Source organism: Chiloscyllium punctatum, chromosome 30, assembly GCF_047496795.1.
Source record: "Chiloscyllium punctatum isolate Juve2018m chromosome 30, sChiPun1.3, whole genome shotgun sequence".
Classification (NCBI taxonomy): Eukaryota; Metazoa; Chordata; class Chondrichthyes; order Orectolobiformes; family Hemiscylliidae; genus Chiloscyllium; species Chiloscyllium punctatum.
In genome coordinates, this window is record NC_092768.1 from 49,294,543 (window position 1) to 49,317,232 (window position 22,690).

A 22,690-nucleotide genomic window follows, 5' to 3' on the forward strand; every position below is an offset into this window, starting at 1 on the left:
ATACATCACACCTGAAGGGTTTCTCTCCTGTGGAAATTCTATCGTTGGCAAGAGGTTCCATGGCTGCAAGCATATCGCACAGCTCATGGTTGAATGGGTTCGATGTCTTTTGATTGCATTCGTATGTGTGGAATTTCAATGACGGCGTAAAGGATTTGACAGACATATTTCTCAGCTCATATTTGATGGTTTTTCTCTGTTGGGTGAATGCTCTGAATCCTCAAGAGTCTTGAAGGTGTTGCAAAGCTTTGACTCAATTTGCGCTCATGAAAGTTCTCTCCAATGTGAACATACTAATACGCATAGAGGTGTGTTAGCAGCACGAATGATCTGTCGCTTAAGTGAGTTCTGTCATGTGAATCTGTTGGTGTTTGCAGAGCTGCAATGACCATGAGAATGAGCGGTGACACTCTTCACATGTGAAGGGTTTCTCCCCTGTGTGAGTGCATTAGTGTGTGTGGAGGTGTGATGACTGAGCGAATAATCTGTTACACACTTTGCACTTGAATGGTTTCTCGCTTGAGTGAATGCATTGACAGTCGATGAAGAAGTGATAACCGCGAGAATGATTTGTCACAAACCTCACATCGGAACAGTTTCTGTCCTGTGTGGAATATCTGATGGGCCATGAGGTTTGATGACAGCATGACGGCCTTTTCACAGACATCGCTCTTGAATGGTTTCTCCCTTGCGTAAAGGCGCTGGTGTCTGCAAACAGTGAATGATCTGCCACACACCAGCATGTGACTTTTTTGTCCCCCTGTGTGAGCGCGTTGGTGTCTGCAGAGGGTCACTGAGTCCAAGAACGATTTGTCACACACAAGGCATATGAACGGCTTCTCCCCTGTGTGAATGTGTTGGTGTCTGCGAAGGTTCGAAGAGTCCCAAGAATGATTTGTTACAGATCGGGAATGTGAAAGGTTTCTTACCGGTGTGAATGTGTTGACGTACATGAAGGGTTGAAAGCGATCACACATCTTGCATGTGAAGGGTTTTTCACTGTGTGACAACTGCTCCTCCACTGTGTGAGAACGTTGGTGCATGTGAAAGTCAGATAAATTTAAGAATGATTTATTACACGACCTGTATGTGAACAGCTTCTCACCTGAATGAATCCTCTGACACGTTAGGATCCTTGTAGATGTTGTAGAAGCATTCTTACAAACCGTACACTTAAAAGGTTTTGCCCCTGCCTGGACGGTCCAATGGAGCCTGAGACTCAATTACCATGTGAATGCTTTGTCACACACCTCACATGTGAAGAGCTTCTCCCCAGTGTGGATGCGTTGATGTTTCTGAAGCACGATAACTGAGCAAATACTTTTTCACACACCTCACACTGAAAAGTTTCTTTTCCATATCACTGTGCTCCCGAGTCACCTTGTGTCAGGAGATCTTATCAGCCTGTGCAGCCTTCTCACGCAACTCATCCTTAAACAGCTTCTCTCCTGTAGGAATCAGTCAGTGGATTATGAGGTTTGATGAAGGATTAGAGCTTTCACCACACTTGGAGACAATCACACTTTTCCCCAACCTCATCCTGACCAATCACCCACAGCCGAACCTTCAGAAAGGTTGGTTCTGATGAAGGTTCCACACGACTGACCAGTTTCAGTACAGTCGAGAGAAACTGATTTCTAGATGTTGGTATCACTGTCCACCCTTTTCTGTATTGAGAAATACTGTGAAAGGACTGGATGTCTTCCCATAGTTGTGCAGTTGTTCCTTAGCTACTGGTCATGATCTATCTGTAGTGTTTATTGTATTTGCATTTTCTGGTGTATTAGAGGGCAATCCTTCGTAAATCATGAAAAGGAAACATTGCTTCTTCCAACTCGATCTCTTCCTTTGTTGAAGGACTTGACATCTCAGGTAAAGACTGTTACACAATGCTGTTCCCCTGTGTGGAGGAAACAGATACAAATTAATTCTGTTCCTCACAATCCACCGTCTCACATAGGACAATACAGCAAGGTACAGGCCCTTCACCCTCGATGTTGCGCCAACCTGTGGAACCAATCTGAAACCTGTCTATCCTTGTTGTGTTGCCATTGTCTTACTGGACCATAAGGGCTGCTCTCTCATGAGAGAGAGAAGCGATTGGTGGTGACTTAATCTGAGGGCAACCAGGCCTCAGGCGAGGGAAGAGGTTGAGAAGGGGAGACCTTCATGGTAACCTCAAACTGGTGAAGGGAATTGAACCCATGCTGTTGGCATCATACTGCTTTTAAACTAATAATCCAACCAACAGAGCTAAACCAATAACCCTAGCTATCTTACACTATTCCATTTTGATCCATATGTTTATCCATTGACCATTTAAATACCTTTACATTTGGTGAGTCTACCAACAGTTGCAGGCAGGGCATTCCACACTCCTACAACTCGCTGAGAACCTCTTCTATTTCCAGCAGGACATTGGATAGTGAGCAGAAACAGACAATGTGTGTCCTTTCTTTACTCTGCCCAGCCTCCCAACTTCCCAGGCACAATGTGACTAACAGAAAAGACAGTTGGGCAAATTGTAAAATGGGCTATAAAATCACTGTCAGCAGATCATTTTAAGAAAGCAGTCCTCAGGGAAATATTAATACAATGCAGTATGTAATTTCCCCCTTTGCTTTAAAAATGTGATTGAAGAAAGCACTCTGAGTGGGAAGTACTTGAAACTTGAGGAAAATATGGCTTTAATGTAACTGATTGAAGGGACCTGGGAAATTTTCACAAAGATGGAATATCCCAAATTCAGCTAACAGCCGCAGGACACAGAAAAGCTATCAAATCCAAGCACAGGTTTTTGGGAAATTCGTAAGTTTATGGGAAAAAAAATAAAGAACACATGACAAGACATTCAAATGATGGCGTCTCCAGGTACAGTAGCTGAATGGCTATGGTGCAAGGTGTGAGAGTCATGGTGTCATGGTGCCTTGTAAAACTATCTTGTCCCTTTCTACTGCATCCCTGCAGCTCATCTGCAGTCCGTAGAGCACAGCATCAAACTGAATGAATGACACTTGAGAACTGAGATGACTATGTTCAACTGAAAGCAAGGGGTAGAGAGCAGAGTAAAATGAGCAGAGAATCTGCAGATGTCTGTCAAAACTGTGAGCCATAATAGCGTTTATGCACTCTGTGGAGATGTGTTTTAATAATCAGAGCCTCATAGTATCATTGCAGGAATACTCGCCTGCTGGTAGCCGAAGCATTTGAATGACGTGTGTTGAGCTGAAAGAGTTATGTATTAAAGGGATTAGGGGTTAGGTGAGAGCGGAGAAGGCAAGGTATAAGATTTTGGTGAATACCTAAATTTGTCTTCGCAGAAATATTGCGTTCAATTTTAAGAGAAAAACGGTATCTTCTGGAAACCACTGACCGTAAAACGGGGCAAACTACATGCCAGAGTGTAAAATGCTTTGATACATTAAGTATTGTATTGCTTCAGTTTGGTTACCATGGTGGTCAGCCACTGAAAGTATTTGCATAGGAATGCTAATGTCAACTTCTTTAACAAAAATAAAACATGCATCCCGAAAACAAAGACAAACAGAAAAAAAACTCTTGCTAGTAAGACAAAGCGGAAAGATATTTTCTGAAACAGAAGCAAGAAAAAAGGTAATCAACTCTCTTCCATCTCAATATCCTCACAACAGTCATTTAATTTCAGTAAAGGATCACTCCTACCTTAAGTGTAATTTTACTCAATTCACAAGCTTGTAAAACATACCTCTCAGACTTTCTGCAATACAGTATGCACGGAGCAAATAACCCAATGATTGTTTTTTTCTAACTAATTGAACAGTTAAAAACGGTCAAAAATTTCTTTCCAGTTCTGAAAGCCTGGAGATTGCCACAACTTCATCCTTCTGTTGATATGAAGCTTTTCTTCTCCACTAAAACCTGATTTGGTCATTTGTTTATCTGCTTGCCAGAAGACGTAAATTAGCACATTTCAGCAATTAACGCTCCATGTAGCTTATCTAATCAAATTAAAGCAAAATGCTGTGAATGCTGGAATTCTGATGAAGTTCCAAAGTGCTGAAGATTACTCATACTGGATTCAAAAAGTTAACTCAGTTTCGCTCCCTATAAGTTCTGCCAGACAAGCTGAGTTTTTCTTTCAGCATTTCCGTTTATATTTCAATTAATCTCGCTGTTTGCTTTGCATGCCCGCTTTTTTAAAAAAAGCATGTCAGTGAAAATCTACTTCCTGAACTTTTAACAAAGCAGGTACTCATCACAGTACTAAAAGCAAAAGCCAAATTACCTTTACTTTAACAAGTTGCCATAGTTCCAGAGAAGTACAACGCTGCTCTCCCACCAGAGAGAGATGACACCTGCTGATTTTACCTGAGGGTCACGATGCTCCGGATGAGGACGCAGGTTGAGATGCTGTAAACGTCCTGGTAATCTCATCTCACTGGTATGCGAATTGAATCTGAGCTTTTTGCATAACTCTGCTTCACAAACCAGCCAAATTAAGATCACTGAACATCAGTACCATCCTGTTTCTTTAATAATGCGACATGAATTGAGCTTTACCAAAAGTGGAATGAGCCAAAGGTAACAGGGTCACATGAAAGAGTCACAGAGTTATACAGCACGGAAATAGATCCTTCAGTCCAACTCGTCGGTGGCGACCAAATCTCCTAAATTAATTTAGTCCCATTTGGCAGCATTCATTCCTTCCTATTCACATACCATATGCATCCAGATGCCTTTTAAATGTTGTGATTGCGCAACCTCCACTACTTCCTTGCGCAGCTCATTCCAGACACCTCCCAATCTCTGCGTGAAAAATGGTGCTCATTCGGCCCCATTGAAATTTTTCTCTTGTCACCTTAAACCTATGCTCTCCAGTATTGTACTCCACCAGCCCGGGGAAAAGACCGTGTCTATTCACCCATTCTTACCCCTGATCATTTTATTCACTTCTCTAAGATCAAACTTGCCCATTTTGGATGCGGTTGAAGAGGACGTGAGTGGTTATTGATGGAGCAGAAATGAGCGCAAGTAGCAGGATGCGGAATTCATGCACAGGGCTATTCTCTGAGAGATGTTGGCAGGAAATTAAAGACAATTGTGGAACCATCCTGCTCAGGATGAATATAGCTAAGGACTGGGATAGTTTTGATTTAGAGGCAAGATAAGGCAGGGGGGAAGGTGAGGACAGATAGGGTGGGAGAGGTGTTCTGTCCTTGTTACGATTGGAGGGGTGTGGTTTGACGACGGACGTGCCGGATGTGGATGAAATGCGTCGGAGGACATCTTCAACCACGTGGGAAGGGAATTGCGGTCTGTGAAAATGACGTGCTTCGCTGTATACCTCAACACCAATACTGCGATGATTGAGCGATTTGGAGAAATTAACACTCACTCCAGTTTGCATGATCCCTTGGTGTTATAGACACGGTGCGGCACTGGACTTTTAGTCGTGGGGCTGAAATAGCTGGGGTCTTTCTGCACATGTTCTCAGGGAAGAAGGGAATTATGGTATCAATGACGATCAGAGATTTTGAGCACATTTGATGCTACTTTGGTCTCTTCTGTGAGAAACCCGTTTCTGCAAATTTCACATTTCTATCAGTTAAGCCCCGAAACAAATTATGACATGAATTGATCCAAACATGTATTCGAGGGCATGTAAGAAGAACCGATGCTCCAGGACAGTGGTTCATGCTGTTTAATGTCGATTTTCCTCCAAAGTAATAGTTTTAGAAACCAAAACGCACCAGACAGCAAATTGAGATTGGATGGTTCCCTAATCTATGCACATTGTTTATTTTTGCTTTTCTGATAAAAATACATTACAAGCTCTTCAGCATTGCATATTATTATGGAAAATAGCATTACTTCTTCTATTCAATTCTGAAGTGCACACTGAAATTGCAGGAATATGAAAGGGAGTAAAACTTAAAATTAAATGCCAGAAACTGATTGTTTGCATAATTTTCCATTCAGTGTGAAGAAATATTTCACCCCATTCTTCAGCTCCTCTCTGAACTTCCTCTGCGTTAGTCCGTAGATACAAGTATTGCTGCTGGAACTGAGCAGCTGCAACATGAACCCAACTTGCTGGAGAATATATATCGAGTTGCTGTAATATTTGTCAGTGTAATTAAAGTTCATCACTGGCCAGTTTACCGAATGCACAACATATGTCAACCACAAGAGTATGAAATTGGTCGAAATAGTGAAAAGCAAAATCATGGATTTTCTCCGATTCTTTATCTCTGGGTCGTTCTGATTCGCACTGTCACTCCGCAGACGCATGCGAACTTTATTCACTGATATAATATGTTTAACAGTCAGAGCATTGAATATCAGAATTAACAAAAATGGCAAGAGAGGCGTTATGATGCTGTCAACCCATTCGTATACCTTCCATAAGGGGGAATACAGATAGACAGTTGAAGGAAAACAATGCCATGGTATGTTGTCAATGGTAAAGGCAGGTTGAAATGAAAAGTAAAATGGAATGCTCCTCAGACAGCTCACCACAAACACAGACACGATAACCATTTTGGCTGTTTTATCAGTGCAATATTTCGTTTGTAATTTCTGACAGCAAATTGTTACAAAGCGATCAAAAGTGAAGGCAACAGTGAACCAGACAGAGCAGTCCACAGCTATAATATACATGACAAAGTTTACAGTGCAAATAGGAGTCAGATATAGGAAACTAATCGGCAAATACATGTTATTGATCCGGTGTAATACCACATCAATGATAACCACGGCTAGGTCTGCTGCTGCCATAGATCCTAGGTACCATGTAACGCTTTTGGACAGACCACACTTCCCTCGAATGAGTATCACAATAGCCACCAAGTTAACTGTAAAGAACGTGAGATCTAAATTTTAGTTTCACATTCTCCCAATATCTTGTTTTTATTGCACCAACTGAATTTGATTTTATAAGCAGTGAGATACAGTGTGCTCAAGTGCTGTGTTTTGGCAGGCACAGAATTCAGTAGCAAATTTATGAAAGGCTATGAACACATTTACTTTAAATTAACAGTTTCATTTCAGATAGTGACAAAGTTACTAACGCTAAAACTAAATACCAGGATGTTTCTAAACAATGTCCCGCATCTGGCATTTCCCAGGCTTCAAAGGTTCCCTACCGCCTTGTAGTCTGCAAACCTTCGAATAGTTATGTTAATGTTGATATTAAACATAGAGTGCACACTACCCATGTTCAGATTTGTTTGTGCCGATGTGACACACGCAACTTCTTGGAAAGTCTTATTGAATATAGGAATCGTAATTGTGTTTTGTTTTCTCATTGTCTATGCAATAGTGAGACAATTGGGATTAGGCTACGATATTTTATGACAGTCTGTCAGTTCATACAGATTCCTGGATTGTTGATGATGACCAGAATTGATCTGGAAAAAAATCTTTCTGAAGTAAAACCTGAACAGAACACAAAATGTAAAATCTGGCAAGAAAAAATGTATGCCAACAGCAGAAATAATCTGAATTCCACTTCCATTTAAATCAGCCACAAATACAATGAAATCAAATTTAGTATTGGGTAACAACTGAATTTTTTTCTCGTGAAACAACATATGAACACGAAGTAAGATTGTAACCGCTTAGTTATTCAATATTCACATTTCGCAGTCAAATCCAAGGTTTAGTTTCTTTTTTGAAAAAAAAGAATAATTTATTTCCAGGTCTTGCGTAATTGACACATTTTGCGAAAATGTTTCAATGCTCGTGTGTAAAGTTTTAACCTTGTGGTGAGCACTGAAGTTTATTGTTTCGGGTAAAAATTGCAGTGAGAATCAAGACAATGACGTTTGATAATTTCAATCAACCTGTTCACACGTTACAACTCATCCTTATACACTAGATGTCTGCTTCCATCTAGAAGGACAAGGGCAGCAGATACATGGAAATACCACCACCACCCCCACCCAGCACCACCACCCCACCCCCCACCCCTCCCCCCCCAAACCACCCACCAACTAAAATTCCCTTCCAAGGCAGTCACAGTCCTGACGTTGAAATTTGTCACGGTTTCTTCGCTGGGTCAAAGTTCTAGATTTCCCTCCACGCATCACAAGGATTGCAGAGCTTCAAAAAGGGAGCTTACCACCATGTTCTCAAGGGCAATTACGGGTGTGCAAGAAATGCTGATCCAGCCATTGATACCCACGTCGATGAGTGAATAAAAGCGGTTCTCCAAACAAGGATTGTACACTTAATTGTGATTAACTAACTGCCAATCAATAACATGGACATTTGCCCATCGATACCCAACATACTACTCAGTTTCAGTGTCTTACCTGGAAGACCGATGGCTGCAAGTACCGGGTAGAAAATTAGATCTATCTGATAAATTACAGGATAACCCATGTCTGTTTAGAAACACTAAATTCTGATCTACCAGACTGCCAATGTATATCCAGGCGATTCGTTATAAATGTTTTGAAGAAATCCCCGCGGGTACAGGCATCAAGGGAATATGAGTCACTCTATTCCTTAATAAAACTTTCTTTCTTCCAAGGCAAATATCAAATTAGCATATTAAATGAGGAAGATACAAAGCAGAATTATTTAATATTTATTTTAAATTCTTTCAAAAAGTGCCAGAATCTCTAGTGTCAAAAATTGATCAACAGCGACAGTGCCATTAAGTTAGTTTTGTGCTGGATAACAGCGGTGTTTCGCATGCCTCCAACGTTTATAAGAGGAGCATTTGCCTGGTAATGGCTTTATTCTTGATCTGGTCGCAGAACTGATGAAGAATAGGTTTTGTGGTTCGCAGTATTGGTTAAACAGTGATCAATGCTTGTAAACAATCAGTGTAATCATGCATCGCATATGCATTGTTGGATAGGAAGTCTTGTACCCGGTTCGATCCGGCCCCACTACCTCCATAAAATCCACATTGCATAACGGTCCCAATCATCAATAAGCTCGCCAAGTAGCTGACGTTTTCCATATCCTTTCTTTTTCACCCTAATTGTGAGCAGCAGTTAACTTCCAGAAATTTGAGTGGGAACACAAAATAGTTAATATGGTGAGATTGTTGTGTAATTGGGAGAGGCAAAGTGGAGCATGCTCAAGAGGCAAGATTTAGAGGAGTGAGATTGTTCAGAATAATAGGGCGAGGGGGGAAATGGAACTGGATTTGTCGAGAGTTAACTCAGGGTAATTATAGTGTGAGATGACTTCAAGGATGTAGAGGTTTGGAAGTGGAGTTCAGTCATGAATGTGTGGAAATTGTCCTGTCCAAAGGGAACGAGACTTGAAGGAGGGTGTAGCAGTATGTTTTGAGATAATGATGATACAAATGTTACAAATCAGGGAATGGGCAGTTTTGCTGATGGCATGAATGTGGGGTTAGAAAGCAAAAGTGGCAACTGGCTTAGGATAATACAACCTTACTGTCAGTCTTTTTGCCAGGCAGAAGGATGAAATCAGGAAACAGGGAATAGCCTTGTAATGGAGACGGAATGCAGTTTTTTCAGGCTTCCCAACAGATAGTTGAAAGAAATTTCTGATTAAAAAGTATAGGACGACAAGCAAGTGTCTGATAATTTGACAACACTTAGGAAGAGGGGATGATGAGTCACTTTCTTGACTTATTCCACTCAGCGGGGTGTAGCGACACACAGTGCTGTTCGGAATTGAAGTTCAGGACATTTATCCAGCAACATTTAAGGAAAGGCCATATGCCATTCCACGTCATGGTACAATGTGATTAAAAAGGAATGTCCAGCTGATCGCATTCCCATGATCGTACTATGCTTATCCTTCCTAAAAGTTGAGGGAATGGTTTTGGAAGCCCATACAGATGACCTACTGTAACACATCTTGTACATAGAACACCCTAATGCAACTGTATATCTTTAGGTCGAGAAGTAAGGCGGTAGGTGGGACTTATATCAAGCGGATTGCCTTGTTCTGATTGGTAGCCTGCATTTTGAGTGCGACAGGAGATGCACCTGCTCAGGGAAGTGGAAAATATTCCATTACATTCCTGACTTGTGGATGATAGGCAATCTTTGTGGTGACAGGTGATTACCCCGAGATTCCTCATCTCTGACCATCTCTTGTGGCCACATTGTTAACACGACTTTAAATCTCATTTTTTTCGTGACTGTTTGCCATTTATCACACTTTCGTTTAGCTAAATGTTCACTATTTTCAGGTGCTGCTGTTGTATTTTTTGTCTGTTGTGTTTAAAGTATTTAGAGCTCCTTTTTTCCGCTGTCCCTTTACTCATACAGCTAATTGACCAAACATTTCCTTCACGTTTCTTCTTCATTTTCCCATTGCAAGGGAACAGGGTCAACCCGAAGAAAATGTTTTAAAAAGCTCAAGGGAACACTCGACTTGCGTTATTCCATGTTATTTGTTGAGTTTGCTTATCTTGACTAATGTATTTCATATGTTGTGCTTTCAAATTATGTCAAAAACCTTCCAAATGCATAATTCTAACCATGCTAATATTGGGTTCTAATGCCATAATCCTGTCACAAATGTGACGCAAGTCAGTCATTTTGTTTTTGTTTAATTGTTTGGTCTCCTTTTGCAGCTAATGTAATGAGGATTGCAATCCTCATCTGGTGTGAATGTGGTTCCTCCAGGGTGTCTCAATCACACTCTGGTGACCATGGCATCGGCATACCTGTTTATTGTTGTCATTGGTGTTACTTTGGCGGATTAATCATCGTTAAGTGCACACATCAATCTTTCATGTCCCGTTTGAGCAACTCATTGGTTCATTCAGTCGCTAACATTCGTGTTTGCACAGTAGTTGCTCGTGCTTTTGAAAATTTGGTGACAACTTACTTCCAGAACTGACGAACAAGTCATTGCATAAAGAAAATGTGAGTAGCCGTGAAAGGAACGATCTGTCTGTTGTTTTTAAATCGTTATCTTCTGCTTTCGATTTGAACACCTGATTTACATCAACAATGCATCCTGATTTGCGATTGGAAATTCGAAAATTACACAGCAGCTACACGGAAGAGTTGGATTCAGTTGGATTTAGTTGGATTAACTATTGTTTTAGAGCACTGCTTCCATCTTGCTGGTCAATGCTCTGACTGTTATATATATTTTCACAGCACAGGAAGATGAACTGCAGCAAGAAAGATGTGTATCAGAATGATTCACAGATGGAGAAGTCAAGGAAATATTTCTCTTCACTGAATCCAGAAACCGACTGTTTTGGATGAGACCATTGAGCACAGGAGTTATGTTGAGGTTATACAAGACTCCTCTTCTGGATTACTATGCTCAGTCTGCTCGTCCTAATATCGGAAGAATATTATTAAACTGAAAAGCATTCAGAAAAGATTTACCAGGATGTTGCCAGGAATGGAGGGTTTGCATTAATGGGAGAGGCTGGATTGGCTGCGTTTTTTTCCCACTGGAGCACTGGATGTTTAGGCATGACCTGATAGAGGTTAAGAGCATCATGCGGCTATAGATAACGTTAATGGGTGGTGCTTTTCCTTCGGGTGGGGACTTTCGGGGGCATATTTCTAAGGTGCCAGGAGAGAGATTTCAAAGACATGGGGGCAATTTTTTAACAAAAAGAGTGGTTCGTGTGCTGAATGAACCTCCAGATAAAGTGGTGGATGCGGGTATAATTAGAAAGTTTAAAATACATTTGGATAAGTTCATGATTAGCAAGTGTTGGACGGATATGGGGCCAAGTGCAGGCAAGAGCGACTACTTTATTTTGGGATGATGGTGGGCATGGATTGGTTTGAGCAAATGGTCTGTTTTGAAGCTGTACGAATCTGTAACTTTATCTTCATAAAACCCCATACTTTCGCCGGTGTTCTCTTGCCTGAACTGAGTTTTCTCAATATCAATTATTTTCAATTATAAAACTGACAGAAACTTAGACAGCACCTTTCCTCTGTGGAGTTCCGTGTCCACGGAAAATATCGCAAGCAGTTGTACAGTGAACCTGACTGAAAGAGGTACAAAGGAATTGATACTTCACCCGAAGATGTGTGCAGAACAGTGAGGAGAGAGGAGCTATTGGAACAAGTTACAGTTTGTATTGCTTGAGATTCCCAGTGACAAAGGAACCAAAAAGTATGTCAAAACGGGAAATGGTCTCGTCGTAATTCTGACCAAAGTGAAGACATATTCACTGGTGCCATCACAGTGCAGCTGGAGGATATAATGGAGAATGAATCTTTCAAATGGAAGCTGGTGGAATGGAAAACGAGGACAAAGGGATCACTGTCACTTTTCTGAAAGTGAGAGGACAGTTGAAGGCTTAAATGCAGGGTATGGGTCAGACAAGGCAGACTATGTTGCCCTGTCATCGCCAATTGTCAGGGTGGTGAGGGCGTTGGTGAGTTAATGGGCAGGCAGTTCGCTGATAAGCTGGAAAGGAGGTCCATTGTAAGTTTCATCGTGGAAAAGGAGTCATGGGGACACTTGCAAAGGGACTTGTGAACCGTCGAATAATGCAGTGGTGTCCCGACAAGAGCATGGTGTGAGAAAGTGATGAATGGACTTTGCCGGAAACGTCGATATCCCTGCTCCTCAGATGCTGCCAGGTCTGCTGTGCTTTTCCAGCACCACACTCTTGACTCTAATCTCCAGCATCTGCAGTACTCACTTTCGCCATGTGAGAAAGTGTTGTCAAGGAAGCCGAAAGTCTCGGCGATGTGCAATAAATGTCAGCAGTATTAGAGCCCTCGCTGAAATTTTATTGTTTAAAGATTTTATCCAAATGTGAATTTTGGTTTGGAGATTTGAATTGGGAACTGTGAGGTAAAGTTAACCTATAGAGTGTGATTAACAACTTGCACTAGACAATAAACAGAACAAACAAAAAAATATATTCATGAGGCCAGGACTAGACGTTTTTTACAGGTTGGTCCTGATTCAAAAGTGTCGCCAGACGGATAATAGTATTATGTTTCTGCAGTTAACAGAAGTAGGCTAATAATGCGGTTAGTTCCTTGGAATTGGTTCAGGCAAGTCTGGGAAAAAACCTTATGTTCAAACAAATGGAAAATGCTGAAGTAGAAGTGATGTCACAGCAAAGCAACGAGTTGATTGGCTCGAAAGCGAATTACATTTAGGAACTCTTCTGAAATCACATTTATTTGAGAAAACGTAAAATTATCGAGGAAAAAAGTTAACTTCAGCTAATAAAAGTGGAAGGAAGACTAAGGATGGTGAGGTCCGTGAAGGCAGCAGTATAGAATATGGGACCTGCTACGGGTGTGAAGTCACTGACCCAACCAGTGTTCAGGATGATCATGTATACAGGAAATGGACAAATTATAATCCCAAGTTTTCGAGCTCGAGCGGTTTCTGAGACACTGCACATCCACGAGGCTGAGAGGTAAGTGGATAACAGCTCAGGGAGGTGGTCACACTGTATTTTCAGTGACTGTTGAAAAGAAGGGAATGTGTGGTCATCAGGCAGTTCTGTCAATCAGGCAGGAGTTCCCTGGTCACAAATTCTTCTTCTTTTCTGTCCTGGAAGTTGAGGATGGAGCTGGTTCCTTTAAAGAGTGCAATGAGAGCCATGCTTTCGGCCCACAAGTCCTCTGCCTGTACGGGGGGAGAGGAAAAAGATAGGAAGGACAATGATGATGTGGATTCATTATTTAGGTATTTCTGCAGTTGCAGACGTGACTCCAGGATGGTGACAGGGTCAAGGATGTCATTGAGGATTGCAGGGCATCCTGAAGAGGAGTGTGAAAAGAAAGGGATCGTCGGGCATACTGGTACAATAACATACAGCAAAACTCCAGCGAGATAAATAGATTAAGAAGCAAAACCTCAAAGGTGGTTATCACAGGATTACTCCAACAGCCACGTGCTAGCATGCATTAAAATATAAGAAGAAAGCAAAAGGATATATGACACAACAGCGGATGAAGGAAGAAGGGTGTGCAATTCCTCGATCAATGAGACCTTTCTGGTGGAGGTTGCAAACTCTACAACTGGGACAGTCTGCATCTAATTCAGAATGGGATGACTATGCTGGTGTAAAGGTTTGCTCGTGCTTTTAGCAGGAGTTTCAACCAGTTCAGTAGGGGCAAGGGACACTGTGTTAGTTCAATAGCAACACGGCATTGGTTAGAACAGGAACCAAGGCAAGTGAGTTCAGCCATGTGGTCTCTCAAAGGAATAGAGCGAGTCTGTAGGGTCTCTGACCTAATCCTAGGAGTATTAGAGACATGACAGATAGATTAAGGGCGTGGATTGACACATGGAGCAACAATTTTGTGCTATCTCACGAACGTATTTGAAGGAGGGACAAGGTTGGCAGCTTATCATTCAGGAAGATAGGGTTGTCAGACATGAGAGGTGGTGGTCAGACATGAGAGGAAGTCAGTGATTGCAGCATGGGGATAACATCTTTGATGGGTCGTCAACTGAGGCGGTGTGGATAATACTTAGAAGTTTCAGGGGAGTAATCTTGCTGTTAGGAGTGTATTCTCAGCCTTCAAACAATCGACAGGTAATTGCAGAACAGTTATATCTTCAATTTGCTAAACTGCAAATGATCACGATCAGCAGATCATTTTAGGAAATGATCACAGGGAAATATTAATAGAATTCAATATGTAATTGCTCCCCTTGCTTTAAAAATGTGATTAAAGAAAGCACACTGAGTGGGACATGCTTGAAACTTGAGGAAAATATTGCTTCAATGTAGCTGATTGAACGGACCTGATTTCTCCTGAGCAATTTCATACACTACATTCACAAAGATAGAACATCCCAAATTCAGCTTACAGCACGTCACTGAGAAAAGCTATCAAATCCAAACTCAAAGAACACGTGACAACACATTCAAATGATGGTGTCTCCAGCTACAGCAGCTGAATGACTGTGGTGCTAGGTTAACAGAATTGGTTATAAAATGCTTTTGAATACATGTTTATTTTGAGATGCTCCATATAAATGCAGATATTAAATTACCTTTCTGAGGAAGTATAAATAATAGCATTGTGGGAGATTTGAAAACAGAAATTTGACAAAGTTATACCTCACCTTCACATATTTAGGAATGAGCTATCAACAAAACTCAGCCTGGAAATCAGAGGGAAATGCTTCCAATAAACACACTCAATATCCAACACACAGCCCCAGTCAAACAGTTCAGCACAAAGCACCGAGTAAACAGCTCTCTCAGCCTGGATCTTCTCACACAGCATAAGGGACATTTCCACCCCTGATTACCAACAGGATAGTCAGACTGCCTGAAGACTGGTGCGGATATTATGGGATACAATTTGAATAAAAGCTGCTCCTTCACTCACCATCTTCTCACTTGGTTTTCAGTCCCTATAGGAAGTGAACCAACTCTGAAAGAGGAAGAGGAGACTGATCTGGAGTGTCTGTGAAGAGAAATCAGAGTTAATGTTTCGGATCCGGTGCTCCTTCCTGAGAACATCCCTGAGGATGGATCGACCGGCTCCGAAATGTTAACTCTGATTTCTCTGCACAAATGCTGCCAGACGCGCTGAGCCTTTCCAGCAACTTCTGTTCTTGTTTCTGAGGTGTAAATTTAAACTTTTCATTGTCCCATCTGAATGAAGCCTCACTGATTGCAGTTGCCTTCACAGACAACCTGTTCAATGTATGAAACAGATTTCTAGTGTGGGAATAGCATTCGTCATCCTCTCAAAGTTTCAAACAGACAACATCAGCGTTGCCGTGTCTGTTTGAATACATTTGACAGCACATCAGAAGACCCACAGAGGAGAACTTTTAAAAAGTAAGAAGCGGGACAAGATAAAACATGAGACTAAGCTAACTAGTAATATAAAAAAAAGACTGCAATAGTTTTTTTCGAAATCTAAACTAGAATAAAGAGGAAAGCGGGGATGATTGGATCTTTACGCAATGAGACTGGAAAAAATAGTAATGGAGAACAAAAAAATGGCTGAGGAACTGAATTTTGCATTAGTTTTCAGAATGGAAGATACCAGCAGGATACCTGAACTTCAAGAGAATTGGTGAGCGGAAGTGAGTGTAAGGGCCATCAATAAGAAGATGCTGGGAAAGCTGAAAGATCTGAAGATCTGGATAAGATGAAATACACCCGAGAGTTCTGATTAAGCTAGTTATCCATTGTAGAGGCATTGATCACAAGGTTTCAGTAAATCACTGGAGTCAGAGAGGATCTCAGGGGACTGCAAAATGGCTCATGTAACACCCTTGTTTAAGAATGGTGTGAGGTAGAAGGCAGGAGACAATGGACTGGTTAGCCTGACCACAGTCTTGACGCGGTTCAGTTGGGAGTTTGGAAAAAAATACAGCGTTAGCATTCATTTCAAGAAGGATAGAATTCACTCGAAGATATGTACTGTTGAGACTGCATAGGCTCTGGTCAGACTACATGTGGAATATAGTAAGCAGTTTTAGGTCCCACGTCTGAGGTAGGAAGCCCTGGAGTTGAAAGTAATCCGGAGGATGTTAACAAGAATGATCTCGGGGAATAAGGGCTTGTCATATGAGGAGCGTTTGAGGACTCTGCATTGGATGGAATAATGAAGGGAAGGGATCTGTTTGAAACTTACTGAATGCAGAGAGGCCTGAACAGATTGGACGTGGAGAACATGTTTCCTCAAGTATGAGAGTCATGGTGTCAAAGTGCCATGTAGGTCTATCTTGTACCTTTCTCCTACATCCCTGCAGCTCATCTGTATGTCGCAGAGCACAGCATCAAACTGAACTGATGATAATTCAGAATTGAGGTGACAATGATCAACGAAACGCAGGGGGTAGAGATCCGAATAAAATGATCAGTGAATCTGCAGAGGTCTTGCAGAAGAACTTCAGTGAATATTCAAATTTGTCTTTGCAGAAATATTGTGTTCAATTTTAAGAGAGAGACAAAATCTGGTATTTTGAAAGGGTGTCGTCTGGACTTCACTGACTGTAAAACTGGGCAAATCAGATGCCAGAGTTTAAAATGTTTCGATCCAATAAGAATTGTATTTCTTCAGTTTGGTTACCATGGTGGTCAGTCACTGAAAATATCTATATAGGAATACTAATGTCAACGTCGTTAACAAAAACAAAAAATGTTGCCCGAAAAAATAACATACAGAAAAAAGCTCTATGTAATAAGACAAAGCACAAATATATTTTCTGAAACAGAAGCAAGAAAATAGAGAATCAACTCCCTTCCATCTCAATATCCTCAAAACAGTCAGTTAATGTCAGTGAAGGATCACTCCTACTTTAACTGTAATTTGTTACTCAATTCACAAGCTTGCAAAACATACCTCTCAGACTTTCTACATTTTGATCAGATGCAATTTTCTTCATTGCTCTTGCTAAGTCTGCAATATACACAGGGAGCAAATAATCCAACGTTTTTTTTCCTAACTCATTTTCAGGAAACTCGCTGTCCAATTGAACAGTTAAAAACGGTTGATTTTTTTACAGTTCTGAAAGCCTGGAGCCTTCTTTCCAGCTTTGAAAGCCTGGAGGTTGCCACCACTTCATCTTTCTGTTGACATGAATTTTCTCCACTGAAGCCTGATTTGTTCATCTGTTTATCTGTTTGCCAGAAGACGTAAATTAGTACATTTCAACAACCCTTTCAAGTTTCATAACATCTTTCCAATAGGAAGGAGACCAGAATTGCACGCAATATTCCAACAGGTGGCCTAACCAATATCCTGTACAGCCACAACATGACCTCCCAACTCCTGTACTCAATACTCTGACCGATAAAAGAAAGCATACCAAATGCCTTCTTCACAATCCTGTCTACCTTCACTCCACTTTCAAGGAGCTATGAACCTGCACTCTAAGCTCTCTTTGTTCAGCAACAATCCCCAGTGCCTTACCATTAAGTGTATAAGTCCTGCTAAGATTTGCTTTCCCAAAATGCAGCACCTCGCATTTATCTGAATTCAACTCCATCTGCCACTTCTCAGCCCATTGGCCCATCTGGAAAACATGTACAAGGATGTTAACAGGGTTGGAGGACCTGAGCTACAGGGAGACGCTGAACAGGCTCGGGCTGTGTCTGAGGCTGAGGGGTGACCTTCTAAAGGTTTACAAAATTATGAGGGGCATGGATAGAATAAACAAAGTCTTTTCCCTAGGGTCGGGGAGTCCAGAACTAGAGGGCATAGGTTTAGGGTGAGAGGGGAAAGATGTAAAAGAGACCTAAGGGGCAACTTTTTCACGCAGAAGGTGGTACGTGTATGGAATGAGTTGCCAGAGGAAGTGGTGGAGGCTGGTACAATTGCAACATTTAAGAGGCATTTAGATGGGGATATGAATAGGAAGGGTTTGGAGGGATATGGGCCGGGTGCTGGCAGGTATGACTAGATTGGGTTGGGATATCTGGTCGGCATGGACGGATTGGACCGAAGGGTCTGCTTCCATGCTGTGCATCTCTAAGACTCTCTGACACTAATTAACGCTCCATGTAGCTCATCTAATCAAATTAAAGCAAAACGCTGTGAACGCTCGAATTCTGATGAAGTTCCGAAGTGCTGAAGATTAGTCATACTAGATTTGAAAAGTTAACTCATTTTCGTTCCCAGTAAGTTCTGCCAGACACTTTGAGACTTTTTTCCAGCATTTCCGTTTTTATTTCAATTTATCTCAATTTGCTTTACATGCACGCTTTCTTAAAGAGTGTGTTGAAGTCGCCAGTGAAAATTTACTTCCGGAACTTTTAACAAAACAGGTACTCATCACAGTACTAAAACCAACAGCCAAATTACCTTTACTTTAACGAAGTTGCCACAGTCCCAGAGAACTACAACGCTGCTCTCCCACGAGACAGAGATGACACGTGGTGGTTTAACCTGGGGGTCACGACCCCATGGATGAGGACCGAGGCTGAGCTGTTGTAAACCTCCTGATAATCTCACCGGTATGTGAATTGAATCCTTACTTTTGGCTCAACTCTGCATCTTTCATTAATAATGCGACATGAATTGAACTTTACCAGAAGTGGAATGAGCCAAAGGTAACAGGGTCACATTATAGAGTCACACAGTTATTCAGCACGGAAATAGATCCTTCAATCCAACTCATCCCTGGCGGCCAGATACCGTAAATTAATCTAGTGCTATTTGCGACGTTCGTCCTATATCGCTCTCAACTCTTCCTATTCAAGTACACATCCAGATGCCTTTTAAGTGTTGTTATTGCACCACCCTCCACCATTTACTCTGGCAGCTCATTCCTTACACCTACCAATCTCTGCGTGAAAAAAATGTTGCTCGTTAGGTCCCACTGAAAATTTTCTCTTAACACCTTAAACCGATGCTCTCCAGTATGCACTCCCCCACCCCGGGGAAAAGACCGTATGTATTCACTCCATTCTTAGCCCTCATGCTTTTATTCACCTCTCTCAGATCAAAATTGCCCATTTTGGATGCGCTTGTAGAGGCGGTGAGTGGTTATTAGTGGAGAGGAAATGAGCGCAGGTTGTCGAATTCATGCACAGGACTATTCTCTGAAGACAGATTGGCAGGAGATAAAAGACACAAATGTGGAACCATCCTGCTCAGGAGAAATATAGCTAAGGCCTGGGATATTTCGGATTAAGGGGTAAGATAAGGCAGGATTCAATCAAAATTGATGGAAAATATTGCAGTGACGAAGCCTTCGAACTTCAAACACCTTTTCAAACGGAGGTAGGGAAAACATTGAAAAGATATTTCAAAGTATTTTCGATTGTGTTAATGATGTGCTTAGCTGTGTACTTCAAGACCAATATTGCGAGAATTGAGCGAGAATCCACCCGGTATGATCCCTTTTTTGTTGTAGATTCGGTATTGCACTGGATCTGCAGTCGAGGGACTGAAATATCTGGGGGCTTTCTGCACATGTTCTCAGGGAAGAAGGGAATTATGGTATCAATGTCGATCAGAGATTTTGAGCACATTTGATGCTACTTTGGTCTCTACTGTGAGAAACCCGTTTCTGCAAATTTCACATTTCCATCAGGTTCGCCCCGAAACAAATTAGTACATGAATTGATCCAAACATGTATTCGAGGGCATGTTAGAAGAACCGATGCTCCAGGACAGTGGTTCATGCTGTTTAATGTCAACTTTCCTACAAAGTAATAGTTTTAGAAACCAAAATGCACCAGACAGCAAATTACACCAGATAGTTCCCTAATCTATGCACATTGTTTATTTTTGCTTTTCTGATAAAGATACATTCCAAGCTCTTTAGCATTGCATATTATTATGGAAAATGGCATTACTCTTTCTATTCAATTCTGAAGTGCACACTGAAATTGAAGGAATATGAAAGGGAGTAAAACTTAAAATTAAATGCCAGAAACTGATTGTTTGCATAATTTTCCATTCAGTGTGAAGAAATATTTCACCCCATTCTTCAGCTCCTCTCTGAACTTCCTCTGCGTTAGTCCGTAGATACAAGTATTGCTGCTGGAACTGAGCAGCTGCAACATGAACCCAACTTGCTGGAGAATATATATCGAGTTGCTGTAATATTTGTCAGTGTAATTAAAGTTCACCACTGGCCAGTTTACCGAATACACAACATATGTCAACCACAAGAGTATGAAATTGGTCGAAATCGTGAAAAGCAAAATCATGGATTTTCTCCGATTCTTTATCTCTGGGTCGTTCTGATTCGCACTGTCACTCCGCAGACGCATGCGAACTTTATTCACTGATATAATATGTTTAACAGTCAGAGCATTGAATATCAGAATTAACAAAAATGGCAAGAGAGGCGTTGTGACGCTGTCAATCCATTCGTATGCCTTCCATAAGGGGGAATACAGATAGGCAGTGGTAGGCACACAATGCCATGGCATGTTGTCACTGATAAAGGCAGGTTCATCTGAAAAGTAAAATGGAATGCTCCTCAGACAGCTCACCACAAACACAGACACAATAACCATTTTGGCTGTTTTATCAGTGCAATATTTCGTTTGTAATTTCTGACAGCAAATTGTTACAAAGCGATCAAATGTGAAGGCAACAGTGAACCAGACAGAGCAGTCCACAGCTATAATATACATGACAAAGTTTATTTTGCAAATAGGAGTCAGATATAGGAAACTAATCGGCAAGTACATGTTATTGATCCGGTGTAATATCACATCAATGATAACCACGGCTAGGTCTGCTGCTGCCATAGATCCCAGGTACCGACTGACGCTTTTGGAGAGACCACACTTCCCTCGAATGAGTATTACAATAGCCACCAAGTTAACTGCAAAGAACACGAGATCTAAATTTTAGTTCCACACTCTCCCAAAACCTTGTTTTCAATGCACCAACTAAATTTGATTTTATAAGCATTGAGATATTGGTTATATCATTCTGAATTAATGACAGTGTGCTCAAGTCCTGTGCTTCGGTCGGCACAAAAATCAGTAGCAAATTTATAAAAGGCTATGAGTACATTTAATTTAAATTAAAAGAGTTTCATTTCAGACAGTTGCAAAGTTACTAACGCTCAAAATAAATACAAGGATGTTTCTAAACAATGCCACACATATGGCATTTTCCCATAAATGAAATATCCAGGCTTCAAAGGTTCCCTACCGCCTTGTAGTCTACAAACCTTCGAATACTCATGTTATTGTTGATATGAAACATAGAGTGCACACTTACCATGTTCAGATTGGTTTGTGCTGATGCGAAGTACACACACAACATATTGGAAACGTCTAATTGAATATAGACATCATGATTGTGCTTTATTTTGTCATTGTCTATACAATAGTGAGACAATTGGGATTAGGCTACCATAACAGTCCGTCAGATTATTATTTCGGGGAAAAATTGCAGTGAGTATCAAGAAAATGACGTTTGATAGATTCAATCAACCTGTACACACGGTACAACTCATCCTTAGATGTCTACTTGAATCTAGAAGTACAAGGGCAGCAGATACATGGAAACAACACCCCCACCACCCGCCCACCACCTTCTCCTCCCAACTAAAATTCCCTTCCAAGCCAGTCACAGTCCTGACGTTCAAATTTGTCACGGTTTCTTCGCTGGGTCAAAGTTCTCGATTTCCCTCCACGCATCACAAGGATTGCAGAGCTTCGAAAAGGCAGCTCACCACCATGTTCTCAAGGACAATTACGGGTGTGCAAGAAATACTGGTCCAGCCATTGATACCCATGTCGATGTGTGAATAAAAACGGTTCTCCAAACAAGGATTATTCACTTAATTGTGATTACCTAACTGCCAATCAATAACATGGACAGTTGCACATCGACACCCAACAGTACCACTCCGTTTCAGTGTCTTACCTGGAATACCGATGGCTGCAAGTACCGGGTAGAAGATTAGATCTATCTCATAAATTACAGGATAACCCATCTCTGTTTAGAAACACCAAAGTCTGATCGACCAGGAACAGGGTGTTGACCGCGTGACTGCCAATGCGTATCCAGGTGATTCCTTATAAATGTTTTGAAGAAATCCCCGCAGGTACAGGCATCAAGGGAATATGAGTCATTCTATTCCTTAATAAACCTTTTTTCTTCCAAGGCAAATATCAAATTAGCATATTAAATGAGGAAGATACAAAGCAGAATCATTTAATATTTATTTTAAATTCTTCCAAAATGTGCCAGAATCACCAGTGTCAAAAACTGATCAGCAGCGACAGTGTCATTAAGTTAGTTTTGTGCTGGATAACAGCGGTGTTTACCATGACTCCAACGTTTATAGGAGGAGCATTTGCCTTGTA

The 22,690-nt window shown here is 41.2% G+C and overlaps 1 protein-coding gene across 1 annotated transcript; it reads right to left on the reverse strand.

Moving 5' to 3' along the window:
* Positions 1 to 20,275: 20,275 nt before the first annotated feature.
* LOC140455598 (probable G-protein coupled receptor 139) lies at positions 20,276 to 22,317 on the reverse strand. The gene is made up of 2 exons (XM_072550512.1): positions 22,248 to 22,317; positions 20,276 to 21,192 (listed from the first exon to the last, which is right to left on the reverse strand). Exons 1-2 carry the CDS (start codon positions 22,315 to 22,317, stop codon positions 20,276 to 20,278), a joined length of 987 nt encoding a protein of 328 aa, XP_072406613.1.
* Positions 22,318 to 22,690: the final 373 nt, after the last annotated feature.

Coding starts and splice junctions, on each gene's coding strand:
- LOC140455598 (XM_072550512.1), bottom strand. CDS start 22,317: ATGGGTTATCCTGTAATTTATGAGATAGATCTAATCTTCTACCCGGTA. Junction 21,193..22,247: donor TGCAGCCATCGGTATTCCAG/GTAAGACACTGA, acceptor TGTTCTTTGCAG/TTAACTTGGTGGCTATTGTA.